The 15,000-nt window shown below is 42.2% G+C and overlaps 3 protein-coding genes across 4 annotated transcripts in view; 2 read left to right on the top strand and 1 right to left on the bottom strand.

The window, feature by feature from the left end:
* Nucleotides 1-2,078, bottom strand: part of LOC135090115 (putative inorganic phosphate cotransporter) — a 49,603-nt gene extending 47,525 nt beyond the window's left edge. Inside the window, exon 1 of the mRNA XM_063986476.1 lies at nucleotides 1,951-2,078. The gene's annotated coding sequence lies outside the window, so the exon portion shown is untranslated. The remainder of the gene's footprint in view (nucleotides 1-1,950) is intronic.
* Nucleotides 1-15,000, top strand: part of LOC135090114 (beta-alanyl-bioamine nonribosomal peptide synthetase ebony-like) — a 78,129-nt gene that overhangs the window by 20,571 nt on the left and 42,558 nt on the right. The window lies entirely within an intron of this gene.
* The window catches only part of LOC135089961 (beta-alanyl-bioamine nonribosomal peptide synthetase ebony-like), a 41,604-nt gene that overhangs the window by 23,122 nt on the left and 3,482 nt on the right, over nucleotides 1-15,000 (top strand). The window contains exons 5-14 of the mRNA XM_063986148.1: nucleotides 1,301-1,418; nucleotides 1,936-2,106; nucleotides 3,595-3,783; nucleotides 5,590-5,685; nucleotides 5,892-6,031; nucleotides 11,380-11,455; nucleotides 12,105-12,216; nucleotides 12,835-13,002; nucleotides 13,940-14,136; nucleotides 14,702-14,803. Of these exons, the coding sequence (XP_063842218.1) occupies nucleotides 1,301-1,418; nucleotides 1,936-2,106; nucleotides 3,595-3,783; nucleotides 5,590-5,685; nucleotides 5,892-6,031; nucleotides 11,380-11,455; nucleotides 12,105-12,216; nucleotides 12,835-13,002; nucleotides 13,940-14,136; nucleotides 14,702-14,803 (1,369 nt within the window). The remainder of the gene's footprint in view (nucleotides 1-1,300; nucleotides 1,419-1,935; nucleotides 2,107-3,594; nucleotides 3,784-5,589; nucleotides 5,686-5,891; nucleotides 6,032-11,379; nucleotides 11,456-12,104; nucleotides 12,217-12,834; nucleotides 13,003-13,939; nucleotides 14,137-14,701; nucleotides 14,804-15,000) is intronic.

Here is a 15,000-nt window from a genome sequence, read left to right as displayed (position 1 = left end):
TTGAATTAGCAAAATAAAGATTAAGATTATTTTTATCAATTCTTATTTCTTAAAAAAAATATTAAATAATAATAATAATAATAATCTTTTAATTCACCACGTCAGCACCACTTGCATGATGGCCACTTTTTATTTTTGGGTTTTCACTAATGAACGTTCTGGGAGGTGTACGATTTTATAATCTTCGAAGATAGATGAGCTTTAACATGTTTTTAATTTTCCTATTCACTTCGATAACCACACATTCTCTAACTCATTTTCGAATTACGAGCGTTTAAGACACCTTGTTTCGTAAGAACACTTGCGGATGTTATAAATTGGGGGATCCAAAAAGAGATTAGCATCGACATATGAATCATAAACGTGAACTACAGCAATAGAAATTAAGAGTGTGTGCTGTGTAAAAGTGTTACCTGAGAAGGGCATGGGGGAATGACTAAATGAAAAAAGTGGAAGCAATAAAATGTACGTGAGAGGCGGTATGAGCGTCTGTGCAAGTGATGTAAATTGTTGATTGGTGGAATGGCTGACAAGGAAAACACGGAGATGGTATGGCCATGTTGGGAGGGTAAGATGCGAAAAGTTTGTAAAGAAAGTGCATGCGAGGGAAGTGAAGATGTCAGTGGGAGAGGAAGGCCGCCCTCAAGATGGAAGGAAAGGGTAAAGGAGAGCATGAGAGAGAGAGAGAGAGAGAGAGAGAGAGAGAGAGGAGAGAGAGAGAGAGAGAGAGAGAGAGAGAGAGAGAGAGAGAATACTGTCAAAAGTAACATTTAATGGGAGGGTCGCGTCCTTGTTTCTCTCGGCCGCGATCTTACTTCTGCAGAAATCATAACTTCAAGATATTAATCATCGAATAACATTTTGGAGGTGATTTTCTTCCGAACCTTTATATTATTTTACGTTTTGCTTGCCCTTGTTTCATGTGCATCCATCCATTTATCTATTTCAGAGACGTCAAGGAAGTTTCCGTCTTCAATCGCACTTTCCACGACCTTTCACATTTTGCATAAAGTAAATAAGAACAAAGGAAAATAATATCATAATAACGTAAGAGAAACTGTAAGTGGTCAGCATTCCTACACATGCCAGCACCTTCAGACGACATACTTACCTACATCCACCTACCATCCCTGGTCACAAATTCACTTAGTCTTTCAACACTCCCTGAACAGATATTAACGGTAAGAAATCAAGCAGCCAAGGTCATTCAAGCTGGGAGTCGCGTTAACACCTCTTCATTCCCGCCACACAAGATCATTCAAATTTTGAGTAGCGTTAACACCTTTCCGTCCCCCAACAGGTATTTGGTGCGGCGTCTCACCGGCGGGCCGTGTGCCAACCCCGATGGTGACAGAGTGGTGGCAGTCTGCCTCCCGCCCTCCTCCCGCCTTGTCACCTGCCTGCTGGCCATACACAAGGTAACAGAGGCTGCATCTGTCACTTAGCCTACATTCTGAAACACTTCCGTCCGCACCCTGACTATTTTCAAAAGCCTCTAATTGAAGCTACACGGGTTTTAAGGATGTTTTTTGTGGTTATAGTGATAGATTAATAAGATTTCTACATTATTAACAGAACAGTCTTGAGAACTTGGTTAATCATCTCTGAATATGAGCCTCAGTCTCACAATAGCCACACCTGTCAGTGCCACATCTCCGTGTCACAATAGCCACACCTGTCTAATTAATACAAGCAATCACAATTTGTCCACTGGCCTGAAGGTAACCAAACAAGGGAACATCACGCACGTGCTACATCATAAATCTATCAGTCCTAACAGGCTAATTGTGCAATAATCACTCAAAATTATTTCCACCAATTATAATAAAAATGTGCATGGTGTGATAGGATTTTCAAGATTATCAGAATTAAAACGAAACTTAAAACAGGCTAATCGGCGCGGCGCGCCATAAGTAAATCTATCAACGCACACAGGCTGGCGGCGCCTACCTGCCCTTGGATGCCGCCTTCCCCGCCGGCCGTGTGGCGCATATCCTGAGGGACGCCCGCCCCAGCCTTCTGCTGGTGGAGGAGTCGTGCGAGGCAGCGGAGGTGGCACAGGAGGAGGGCGTGCCTGTGTTCAACTTCCAAGACCTTCACGAGGAGGTGAGTTCATGAAAAGACGATGCGGTGAGAGGAGGTTCAGTGATGAAATTTAAGTTTGAATGTTCCTCCTGCTGCTGCTGCATAACCTAACCTAAACAAGACAAAACAAACCAACCCAAACTAAACCAAACGAAAACAAAACAAAACCTAACCTGACAACTAAACCAAATCAATCCAAAACAAACCGAACGTAATAAAACTGAACCAAACCAAACCAAAATCAAGCCAAGAGCAAAGCAAAGCAAAGCAAACCAAACATACTCAAACCAAACAACATAACAAAACAAAACAAAATAAAACCAGACCTATCCCAACTCTCATCCTTGAAACTAAACAAGACACGAAGGCAAGAGTAGAGAGCAATTAATGAGGAAGGAAATACGTGACTTAGTATGACAGTTAATGTAATTGAGTGTGTGTGTGTGTGTGTGTGTGTGTGTGTGTGTGTGTGTGTGGAGCTAGGGTAGATCACGAGGAGGAGGAGGAGGAGGAGGAGGAGGAGGAGGAGGAGGAGGAGGAGGAGGAGGAAGAGGAGGAGGAGGAATACAAAGGAATAAAAAAGGAAAGCCAAACAGCAACAGACCTTTTGGTCCTTGCAAAGCTGTTTGGTAACTACTTCTAACTAGCTACAGGGAAGAGAGACAGGACAGCATAGCAGAAGGCTCCTCCCCACCCACCACTCCCTCCAGCTTGCGCTGGCATGGAAATAGTTGGGAAAAGTACCATGCAGTATGGAAAAACTGGCATGGAAATTTTCATAGGAAAGGATGAAAGGAAGTTCTACTATTCACCCTATGGTGAACTCTATACGCCTACCTGAACTCTATACGGAGGAGGAGGAGGAGGAGGAGGAGGAGGAGGAGGAGGAGGAGGAGGAGGAGGAGGAGGAAGAGGAGGAAGAGGAGGAGAAGAGAGGATAAATGAAAAAAAAGTAGTAAACTTTGGATTGATGGAAGATGATAATTGAATGAAGAGGAAGAAAGATATAAGGAACAAGAGGAAAATGAGGAAGTGAGGAAGAGGAGGAATAACCCTAAAATTACTGGAAAAGAAGAGAAAAAGAAAGGAAGAGAAAGAAGAGAATAAGAGACGGACGAAGGAATTCAGGATAACTCAAAAAAGAGTGATAAAAGGAAGAGGAATAACTAAGGTTGTTAAAAAGGAAGAAAAAAAGAAAACATGAAAAGAACATTTTTGGGGGGAGGACCGGTGTAAGAGGAAGAATGGAAAGAAAAAAAACGAAAAGGAAGAATACGATGAAGTGGAACTGAAAAACAAATGAGAGAAAAAAATAGGACGAAGAGGAATTGAAAATAAATAAATGGAGAAATAAGACGAAGAAGACAAATAAATAAAAATATGGTGATGAAGAACAATAAGAGAAAGAAAGAGTTTTAACATTTGAATAAGAGGAACGTGAGGAGGAGAGGAGGAGGAGGAGAAGTGGAGCAATGAGAGGAAAAGCATTAACATTTGAATCCCTGACAGGTGGAAGCAATGAGTGGAGATCACCTAGGCGAGGAGGAGGTGGGACTGTGCCTCACAGGGGACTCCATCGCCATCATCCTGTACACCTCAGGCTCCACGGGGGTGCCCAAGGGGGTGAGGGTGCCGCACAGGGCCGTCCTCAACCGCCTGGCGTGGCAATGGCGGACCTTCCCCTACCAGCCAGCAGAGGTGAGGCGAGGAAGGGAAAGTATGTGCGTCGCTATTCTAAGGCTCGTATTCAGAAACGCTTTGCTCTCTCACCACGACTATTTTCAAAGGCCATTGAGATGATTAGCCGGGTTCTCAAGACTTTCTCCTGTTCATGATACGAGCATACATGGTATAACACGAGTTTCTGTGGTTATTGCCACAGGTGAAAGTACAAGATATTGTAAGAGGAAAATGTTATATGCACATACACATTTTGAGGCGTTGTTTAGCCATGGTATGAAATTCAAGTGCGGCCCGGCGACAGTTACAACGGCCGAGCCATTCGGGTGTTCAAGGCGGGATGTGTAGACCTGAATATCCGTTGGCGAAATTATGAATAATATTCATGATTTCTTGCAGGTTTTGGAGCTTTATGATATCCCATGACAAGACGACTGACAACAACGGACTGATATCGATTACCGACATACATTACTCAATGATGGTATGGATGTAATAAACGACAAATAAAATAATAGGCACCGAGGCACCATGCACTGGCTGCCAGAGTAGGGAGTGGGAAGTGGCGAGACCATCAGCAAACCAGCTGATTGTTAGTTAACCTCACGCAGACCTCACCCAGAGTATGACAATGAATACGTTCACATTGCATTACATAACGCTTCCAGTAATGTGGAGTGTGTGGACGTGGTGTTTCTCCGCCATGATTACCCAGCCGGCCTGGCCGTTGTATCTGTTGCCAGGCCACACTTGAATTTCACACTACGGCTAAACAACGCCTCAGAATGCACAAGTGCATCGAGCACTTTCTACTAAGAATAACATGTACTTTCACCTCTGGCAGAAACTCGTATTACACTCTGTATAAATCTTGTTAATCTGTCGCTATAACTGTAAAAAAACACCCTTAAAAACCCGTGTAGCTTCAAGTAAACAGAGCCTTTTGAAAGTGGTGGAGGTGCGACGCAGAAGGGTTTCAGAATGTGGTCCTAACTCACTATAATACTTCTCTGTCATTGTTATTTGTATCAACAACAGCTTTGAAAAGTAATCAAGAAAGTGAGAGAAGGTGCAAAGGAGAGGAGAGTATGGAGACACCTCAGAAATTTAAATTGGCCAAGTGTTTTGATTCTTCTCCTATATTCTATTTTACCTTATTAACTTATAGTCACTTTAGTTTCTTGTAAGCCAAATAATTTCCTTATTTTCAAACCACTCCAGTTTTATATCTGTATAATAAGATAACTTCCACTTTTATTTTCAAATCACGTCAGTTCTTCACTAACCCAACTTTTTTTTTCAAACCGCTAGAATTTCAATAAATAAATAAATAAATAAATAAATTTAATACATTTTTCTTTAAACTACCTCAAATCAAGTAATTTTCACCAATATTTTCTTATATATCGAAATAATTTCCACGTTTTCTTTTCAAATTACGTCAGTTCTCTATCAAACTAATAACTTTAACATATCTCTTCGAACTACTTCACATAAACCAAGCAGTTTTCACACGTTTTCTACAAATCACTTACATTTTGTCCATTACCTAGGCAAGTCACTTTAACACACACTTTCTGACACCAATTCAATTTCCTACAAAACCAAACAAATTTATAGTATTTTTCAAGCCATTTCAAATTTCTGGATCATCTACGTACGCACGTCCATTTAACACGCATTTTCTGACACCACTTTCATCTCTATCAGCACGCACATCGCTCCCCTGCCAGCACACGTCAAAAGCACATGTTATTCTCTATATACTTCATTACTTCATTGATTTCCATCAGCGTGTCAATTAACCTTTCCGCCTCGCCCCAGGTGTGTTGCTTCAAGACAGCTCTCACCTTCGTGGACTCCATCAGCGAAATTTTTGGTCCTCTACTCACGGGTCACAGCCTCATAGTGGTGCCCAAGGTAAGGGTGGTGGTGGTGGTGGTAGTAGTAGTAGTAGTAGTAGTAGTAGTAGTAGTAGTAGTAGTAGTAGTAGGGGTGGTGCATTTTCAATTTTCTGGTGATTAATAGAAATTCTCTTTTTCCTCTCTTTCACTATCTTTTCTCTCACCATTCCCTCTCTCACCATCCGTTTCTCACCTAACCTAACCCACCCCTCCCTTTCTTAGGCCATGATCCAAGCCGTGGACGATCTGGTGTCTGTGCTGGACGAGGCCAAGGTGGGTCGTCTGGTACTCGTGCCAAGCCTCTTGCGTTCTATCCTCCTGCACTGCTCCTCCCCCACCGCCCCCAAGCTGAAGGCACTCAAGTAAGGACCAGCCACACTCTCACCTGTCCTCCTTACCAGGAGGAGCCAATAGGCACCTGCCGAAACGATAATTATTTCCAGTGAGGTCTAAAGCACTGTTCAGGGGGTGCGGTGAACTTATCATTAAACCCAACTGTGACCTCACTGAACGTTTCCCTTTGTGTCTCACAATACAAGGGGACAGTCACAGCCTGCCCTCTAAAGACAACTCTCTTCCTCCACACAAAACTACAAGCACCTAATAACACACACACCCTTCACTCAAAATTTCAAAATTATCATGGCGACTCCTACACCAGCCTCGGAGTCCCCATCTGGGGAGGGGACCATAAATGTCTCCAGATCGGACTGCCCTTCTGTTGACGACCCTAAGTGTCTTGACACCCCGCTCAACTTTTTCTTCATTAACTTCTGCAACATTCGCGATCTAAGATCTAAATTTCAATCTGTAGAACACCACCTCTCCTCTTCTAAACCTCATCTTCTTTTCCTCACTGAAACTCAGGTGTCTGAGGCAACTGACAGTAGTCCCTTTTCTGTTTCCTCCTACTTTCTCTATCCTCATTTTCAATCCAAAGCTGGATGTTGTGTTTATGTGCGCAATGACTTAACCTGCTCTCTTGCCCACGCTCTTGAATCTTCCGGGTTTTCCACCATCTGGCTACGATTACAGTCACCCTCAAACTAAATTTATCTGTGCTGTATACCTCTCACCTAACTCCTCTGACTATAAGAAATTCTTTGACTACTTAACTTCCAAAGTGGAGCACATTCTGACCCTCTCCCCTTTTGCAGAGATCTCCGTTCTTGGAGACTTCAATGTTCACCACCAGCTTTGGCTTTCCTCTTCCTTCACTGACCATCCTGGTGAACTAGCCTTCAACTTTGTTATCCTCCACGACCTAGAGCAATTAGTGCAACATCCTACCCGTATTCCTGACCGTCTTGGAGATACGACCAACATTCTTGACCTTTTCCTGACCTCTAATCCTTTTGCTTATGCTGTCATCCTCTCTTCTCCGTTGGGCTCCTCCGATCACAATCTCATATTGTCCTCAATCTTGTCCTATCACTCCAATCCCTCCTCAGGATCCCCCTAAGCGAAGGTGCATCTAGCGTTTTGCCTCTGCTAGTTGGGGGGACCTGAGGAGGTATTTTGCTGATTTTCCTTGGAATGACTACTGCTTCCGTGTCGGAGACCTGTCTCTGTGTGCCGAGCGCATGACAAATGGCGATAGTGTCTGGCATAGAGGCGTACATTCCTCACTCTTTTTCTCGACCTAAACCTTCCAAACCTTGGTTCAACACAGCTTGTTCTCGTGCTATACATGATAGAGAGGTGGCCCACAAAAGGTACTTAAGCCTTCCATCACCAGAATCTCATGCACTTTAAACTTCTGCCCGGAATCATGCCAAGTCTGTTCTCCAACTAGCCAAAAACTCCTTCATTAACAGAAAATGTCAAAATCTTTCAAGATCTAACTCCCCTCGTGACTTCTGGCATCTAGCCAAAAATATTTCCAACAACTTTGCTTCTTCTTTCCCTCCTTTATTTCAACCAGATGGCACCACTGCTATCACATCTATTTCTAAAGCTGAACTCTTCGCTCAAACCTTTGCTAAGAACTCTACCTTGGACAATTCTGGACTTGTTCCTCCCTCTCCTCCACCCTCTGACTGCTTCATGCTACCTATTAAAATTCTTTGCAGTGATGTTTTCCATGCCCTCGCTGGCATGAACCCTCGGAAGACTCATGGACCTGATGGGGTCCCTCCTATTGTTCTCTGAAACTGTGCTTCCGTGCTTGCACCTTGCCTAGTCAAACTCTTTCAGCTCTGTCTGTCAACATAAGAACATAAGAACATAAGAAATAAGGGAAGCTGCAAGAAGCGACCAGGCTTACACGTGGCAGTCCCTGTATGAAACACTCCTACCTATTTCCATCTGTTATCCCCATCCATAAACTTGTCTAATCTTCTCTTAAGGCTCTCTAGTGTCCTAGCACTAACTACATGATTACTGAGTCCGTTCCACTCATCTACCACTCTATTTGAGAACCAATTTTTTCCTATCTCCTTCCTAAACCTAAATTTTTCAAGCTTGAACCCGTTATTTCTTGTTCTACCCTGGTTGCTGATCCTAAGAATTTTGCTTACATCTCCCTTGTTATAACCCTTATACCACTTAAAGACTTCTATCAGGTCCCCTCTTAACCTACGTCTCTCTAGAGAATGTAAATTTAACCGCTTCAACCTCGCTTCGTAAGGAATACTCCTCATCCCCTGTATCCTTTTAGTCATTCTCCTCTGTACTGATTCTAATAGACCTATATCTTTCCTGTAATGTGGGGACCAGAACTGCACAGCGTAGTCTAGATGAGGTCTGACCAGCGCCAAGTATAACTTTAATATTACTTCCGGCCTTCTACTTTTAACACTCCTAAAAATGAATCCTAGTACCCTATTTGCCTTGTTTCTGGCTTCTATGCATTGTTTCCCTAGACGGAGTTCAGAGCTAACTATAACTCCTAAATCTTTCTCGTACCCTGTACCTACCAGAGTTTGGGTGTTTAATGTGTACCTATTGTGTGGGTTTCCTCTACCTACGCTAAGCACTTTGCATTTATTGATATTAAATTGTATTTGCCATCTATCCGTCCATTCATTCATTCTATCTAAGTCTGTCTGCAAGGCGATGGCATCCGCTTCTGACCTAATTAATCTACCTATCTTTGTGTCATCCGCAAATTTACTAACATCGCTACTAATTCCACTATCCAAGTCATTGATATATATTAGAAATAATAATGGCCCTAATACTGATCCCTGTGGCACCCCACTAATGACATGACCCCACTCGGATTTCGAGCCGTTTATTAGCACTCTCTGTCGCCTGTTACCAAGCCATGACCCTATCTAACCTAACACCTTCCCATCTATCCCGTGCGCCCTAACCTTTCTCAGGAGCCTTTGATGGGGCACCTTGTCGAATGCTTTACTAAAGTCCAGATATAAGATATCATAACTATCACCATTATCTACTGCCTCGTACACCTTACTGTAAAAACTTAACAAGTTTGTCAGGCAAGACTTCCCCTTCGTGAAGCCATGCTGTGACTGATTTATCAAGTTATGTTTGTCTAAATGTTCCCTAATGTTCCTGGCTATTATTGACTCTAACATTTTACCTACAACTGAAGTTAAGCTGACAGGTCTATAATTAGACGCTAAAGTTTTATCCCCTTTCTTAAAGATGGGTACTACATTAGCCTGCCTCCACATGTCTGGTACCTCACCCGACTCCAGTGATTTCCTAAAGACAGAAACTAACGGCTCCCTAATAATCTTTTTACATTCCTTCAGTACTCTGGGATATATTTCATCAGGTCCTGGTGACTTGAACTTTTTTAGCCTACCTATCTCCTGCTCCACATCTATCTTTCCTTCTTGCTGGAAATTTCCCTACATTCAACCTGTCCCTAAAAAGGGTGACTGTTCTAATCCCTCAAACTACCGTCCTATTGCTTTAATTTCCTGCCTATATAAAGTATTTGAATCTATCATCAACAGGAAGACTCTTAAACATCTATCACTTCACAACCTTCTATCTGATCGCCAGTATGGATTCCGTCAAAGCCGCTCCACTGGTGATCTTCTGGCTTTCCTTAGTGAGTCTTGGTCATCCTCTTGTAGAGATTTTGGGTGAAACTTTTGCTGTTGCCTTGGACATATCAAAAGCTTTTGATAGAGTCTGGCACAAAGCTTTGATTTCCAAACTACCCTCCTATGGCTTCTATCCTTTTCTCTGTAACTTCATCTCAAGTTTCCTTTCTGACCGTTCTATTGCTGATGTGGTAGACGGTAACTGTTCTTCTCCTAAATCTATTAACAGTGGTGTTCCTCAGGGTTCTGTCCTGTCACCCACTCTCTTCTTATTATTCATTAATGATCTTCTAAACCAAACTTCTTGTCCTATCCACTCCTACGCTGATGATACCACCCTGCACTTTTCCACTTCTTTTCATAGACGTCCAGCCTTTCAGGAAGTAAACATTTCACGCAAGGAAGCCACAGAACGCTTGACCTCTGATCTTTCTAAAATTTCTGATTGGGGCAGAGCAAACTTGGTATTGTTCAATGCCTCAAAAACTCAATTCCTCCATCTGTTAACTCGACACAAACTTCCAGACAACTATCCCCTCTTCTTCAGTGACACTCAACTGTCCCCCTCTTCTACACTGAACATCCTCGGTCTGTCCTTTACTTATAATCTGAACTGGAAACTTCACATCTCATCTCTAGCTAAAACAACTTCTATGAAGTTAGGCGTTCTGAGACGTCTCCGCCAGTTTTTCTCACCCCTTCAGCTGGTAACTCTGTACAAGGGCCTTATCCGTCCATGTATGGAGTATGCTTCACATGTCCTGGGGGGGGGGGTTCCACTCATACCGCTCTTCTAGAGAGGGTGGAATCAAAAGCTTTTCGCCTCATCAACTCCTCTCCTCTAACTGACTGTCTTCAACCTCTCTCTCATCGCCGCAATGTTGCATCTCTAGCTGTCTTCTACCGCTATTTTCATGCTAACTGCTCTTCTGATCTCGCTAACTGCATGCTTCCCCTCCTCCCGCGGCCTCGCTGCACAAGAGTTTCTTCTTTCTCTCACCCCTATTATGTCCAGCTCTCAAATGCAAGAGTTAACCAGTATTCTCAATCATTCGTTCCTTTCTCTGGTAAACTCTGGAACTCCCTGCCTGCTTCCATATTTACACCTTCCTTTGACTTGAATTCCTTCAAGAGGGAGATTTCAAGACACTTATCCTTCAATTTTTTACTACTGTTTTAGACCCTTTTATGGGACTGGCATCTCAGTGGGCATTTTGTTTTTTGTTGGATTTTTGTTGCCCTTGGCCAGTGTCCCTCCTACATTAAAAAAAAAAAAAATATATATATATATATATATATATATATATATATATATATATATATATATATATATATATATATATATATATATATATATATATATATATATATATATTCATAGGTAATGTATAAGCAAGGTAACTCGGGCCTATACCTGTCTCTTAAATCTGATTGGCAGCATGATAATAGTGCTTAATTAATTACTTTTATGCCAGTCCTAAAAGAAAGGTCAGAAGTCCTAACATACCTGTTTAATTAGGTACCTGTAGTTTGTTTGTAGATAATATACTGAAAAGCACTCATGTTGTTATTATTAGTTTTTTTTTTTCGGCTGTCTTCTGTTGTTCTGTTCTCGTGCTTGTGTTGTTTTGTTCTTTATCGTGTCATTGTTGTCGTTGTTTTAGCTCGTGTTCCCCTCGTGACAGGTTGTGGGTGTGCTCGGGGGAAGTGCTGTCCGCGGACCTCCTCCAGATCTTCTTCACCACTTTCACCAGCGGGCAGGTGATAATGCAATAACTGTAGCCAAGCGCACCACAAGCACAACACCACCAATAACTACAACAACAACCAAAGCCACAACAACATCCACTCTCACCGCAACATCTAAAAGAATATCTGCAACAGTATATACCAAACAAATAAAAAAAATGAGAGAGAGAGAGAGAGAGAGAGAGAGAGAGAGAGAGAGAGAGAGAGAGAGAGAGAGAGAGAGAGAGAGAGAAATTTATTTAAAGTTCCAACTGCACTGATTTATCCTTCTGTTTATCTTTCCCTCTATCTTTTTATTTACTTATCTACTAATCAACTTATAAACAATTAAGTAATGTAGTTACTGCAGTCCTTCAGCAGCATCGACATCTCCCTCTGTGTACCTTCATATTTATCTATGACCTAACCTCACCTATTTATCTACAAGTACATCCTATTTATTTGAATCTAACACAACCTAATCTATCTCCCTATCTATAACCTATTTGTATATAACCTAACTTAGTCATCTATGAATATATACTATTTATCTATAACTTAACCTAAGCTACCTATTTAGCTATAACCTATTTATCTGCGACCTAACCTAACCTATTCATCTACGAGTATTTTGTCTATAACCTACCCAACCTAACCTAACACAGACGGTCCAATGTTACAGAGTATCTGCAACTTCTTCGGGTCCACTGAGGTGATGGGGGACGTGACCTTCCTACAGTTCCATGGCCCCGGCGACGCCTCTGCCAAGCTGGTCAACAACAAGGTCCCTATTGGTGAGTCAGGGAGGGTTGGCTGAGTGACCAAGAGCCTGTTTGTCTTAAGCTAAAGAGTAGGATAGCACAGATAAAGGCTCCTTTCTACCACTGCCTTCACTTACGATTTCAACTGACTAGAATGAGTGAGACATTACGAGGCTGTTTAAGATGAACATAAGAAAATTAAGGAAACTGCAAGAAGCCATCGGATCTACACGTGGCGGTCCCTATATGACACACACCTACCTATTTCCACCTATTGTCCTCATCCGTAAAATGTTGTAGTCTTCTTTTACAGCTCTCTAATGACTTAGCACTAACAGCCTTAAGTTTATTGGGTGTTATATCAAAAGAATCGGATAGTACAGATGAATGCTCCTCCCCACCATTGCCTTTATCCGTGACCTCAAATGTGAGTGAAGCATTGATGTTTGTGGTGGAAAAGAAGCCGTAAAATAAAATATAATAAGTCACAATAAATGGCAAAAAAAAAAAAAAAAATACGAGTTGTAATAAATAAATAAAATAAATTATTAGATTAAAAAGACCATAAGCTTTCTCAGAGGGAAATAATTTTGTGATGAATGAGCCTCCATACTAATGACCTCACCTGTGACCTGAATTGATTGCACACAGGCTACCCAATCGACAACTGCGGCATCTACCTCCTGGACGCTGACGGCAGACCGGTGCGCGAGGGCAAGATGGGGGAGCTGTACGCCGCTGGCCTCAACACTGCCAAGGGTTACGTAGGAGGCGCGCAGCCAGACAAGTTCATCGCTAATCAACACACAGCTGACCCAGGTAAATAAACACAGCTGAGACAGGTAAGCAAACACAGGTGACCCAGGTAAACGCACAGCTGACCCAGGTAAACAAACACAGCTGAGCCAGGTAAGCAAACACAGGTGACCTAGGTAAACACACAGCTGAGCCAGGTAAACAAACACAGATGAGACAGGTAAGCAAACACAGGTGACCCAGGTAAACACACAGCTGACCTGGGTAAGCAAAAGTTCTTAAGGACAGATTATCAATTATATTTTTCTTCCACTTGCATTGTATAGTCAATCCTGCAAATTTCATATTGAATGTTGCAATTTCCTACACAAAGTTCTTCAGAGAAAAGGTTGTTTCATTCTGTTTTATTCTATTTTGTTCATTATTTCTATCTTTTGTCAACATTCTACAGGCAAAGTTACAGACTTACATCTCGTTTTCGACGGGCAATGCATACACTGATGCATCACCACTTTGTTTTCGGTACCTCAATAAGATGTTGTCAATCGTATTACAATTTTGTTAATCAAATTACCATTTTGTTTATTCAAAGTGCGTTGTTTAGTATTTTTACTCAGTTTTCTTTGGGTGGAATACAGCATTCTCTAAAGTTGTCCTTTTATTCCGTTTTCCTTAAGCAAAGCACACTTCTCTATCAACACTTGGCTTTCTCTGGGTACCATACACTATTCTTTATTTTTGCACCGTTTTCTTTATCCAGTAAGCACAATTCTTACTCTATTTTCATTGAGCAGGATACGCTTATATCTACTAACACTTAATTTTCTGTAGGGAACGTACAATATCTCCTATCCGTACTTGTTTTTTATGTAGGGAGTATTGTTCAGTATCAATAAGCTTATATGTTGTTATTATTATTATTATTATTATTTTAGTTATTTAGAGTTGTTTATGGTTAGTTATAGCTATTTAGAATCCTTAACCCCCTCTCCCTGGGCAGAGTACAGCGTCCTGTACCGCATGGGAGACTATGCCATGGTAGTGGACGGAGTGCTGGTGTTCGAGGGACGCGCCGACTCTCAGATAAAAGTACGGGGCCATCGCGTGGACATGACCGAGGTGGAGATAGCAGTGAAGAAGGTCGAGGGCGTGGATAAGGTCACCATTATCTGCTACAAACCCGGCGAGGTCGACCAGGTAAGGCAGAGGTGATTAAGTAGTTTAGATACAAAGGTACACAGCCTGAGAACAAAATCGACACTAAAAGCATCGTGCCTCTTGAAACACATCCTTTGCTGATAACTTCCAATAAGAATCCGAAATATTTGAATTTATTTTTATGTAGCCCTCGACCATCCCGCGTTGACTGGTGGTGGTTTTATTCCCTAAAACCCTATTACTACAAAAATGTAAAACAGACAGACAGATAACAGAAGCCTTTAGTCTCATCGATTCCTTCTCTCTAACAGACAGATTTTCTCACTCCCCGGCGCAGTCTTCCATCTCTTAGTGTCTTCTATCGTTACTGCTCTTCCGAACTTGCTAATTGCATGCCTCACCCTCCTCCTGATGCCTCTTTCATGCCTTTAACTGATAAACCCTGGAATTCCCTTCCTGATTCTGTATATCCTCCTTCTTATGACTTAATTTGTTCAAGACTTCTCAGAAAATTTATTAGCATTTCTTTCGAACCTTCTGTTCCTTTCTTTTCTTGGGAATAGCATCACAAATGGTCTTCTTTCATCCCCTCCCCGACCTGCAGGCTCTCCTCGCCTTCTACACGAGTAACAGCAACCCCGCCCTCGCGCCTGACGACCTCAAGCACGCACTGACGAGCCTCCTTCAGCCCTACATGCTGCCCCAGGTGAGCGGCGCCACAGGGATCGAGTAAAGGATGAAGTGGGATAGTGGTAGGACTGTGGATAGTGGTAGTGGTGCTAGTGGTGCTAGTGGTAGTAGTAGTAGTATTAGTAGTAGTAAAAACACTAATTATTTTTCTATAGTCTACTTAGGTTAATAAAATTACCTACACCGATCTTTGTCACCTTAAATTTTCTACTC

The sequence above is a fragment of the Scylla paramamosain genome, chromosome 34, assembly GCF_035594125.1.
Source record: "Scylla paramamosain isolate STU-SP2022 chromosome 34, ASM3559412v1, whole genome shotgun sequence".
NCBI classification, from domain to species: domain Eukaryota; kingdom Metazoa; phylum Arthropoda; class Malacostraca; order Decapoda; family Portunidae; genus Scylla; species Scylla paramamosain.
Note: the sequence above shows the minus strand (reverse complement) of the source record. Positions and strands in the feature narration are given on the sequence as shown.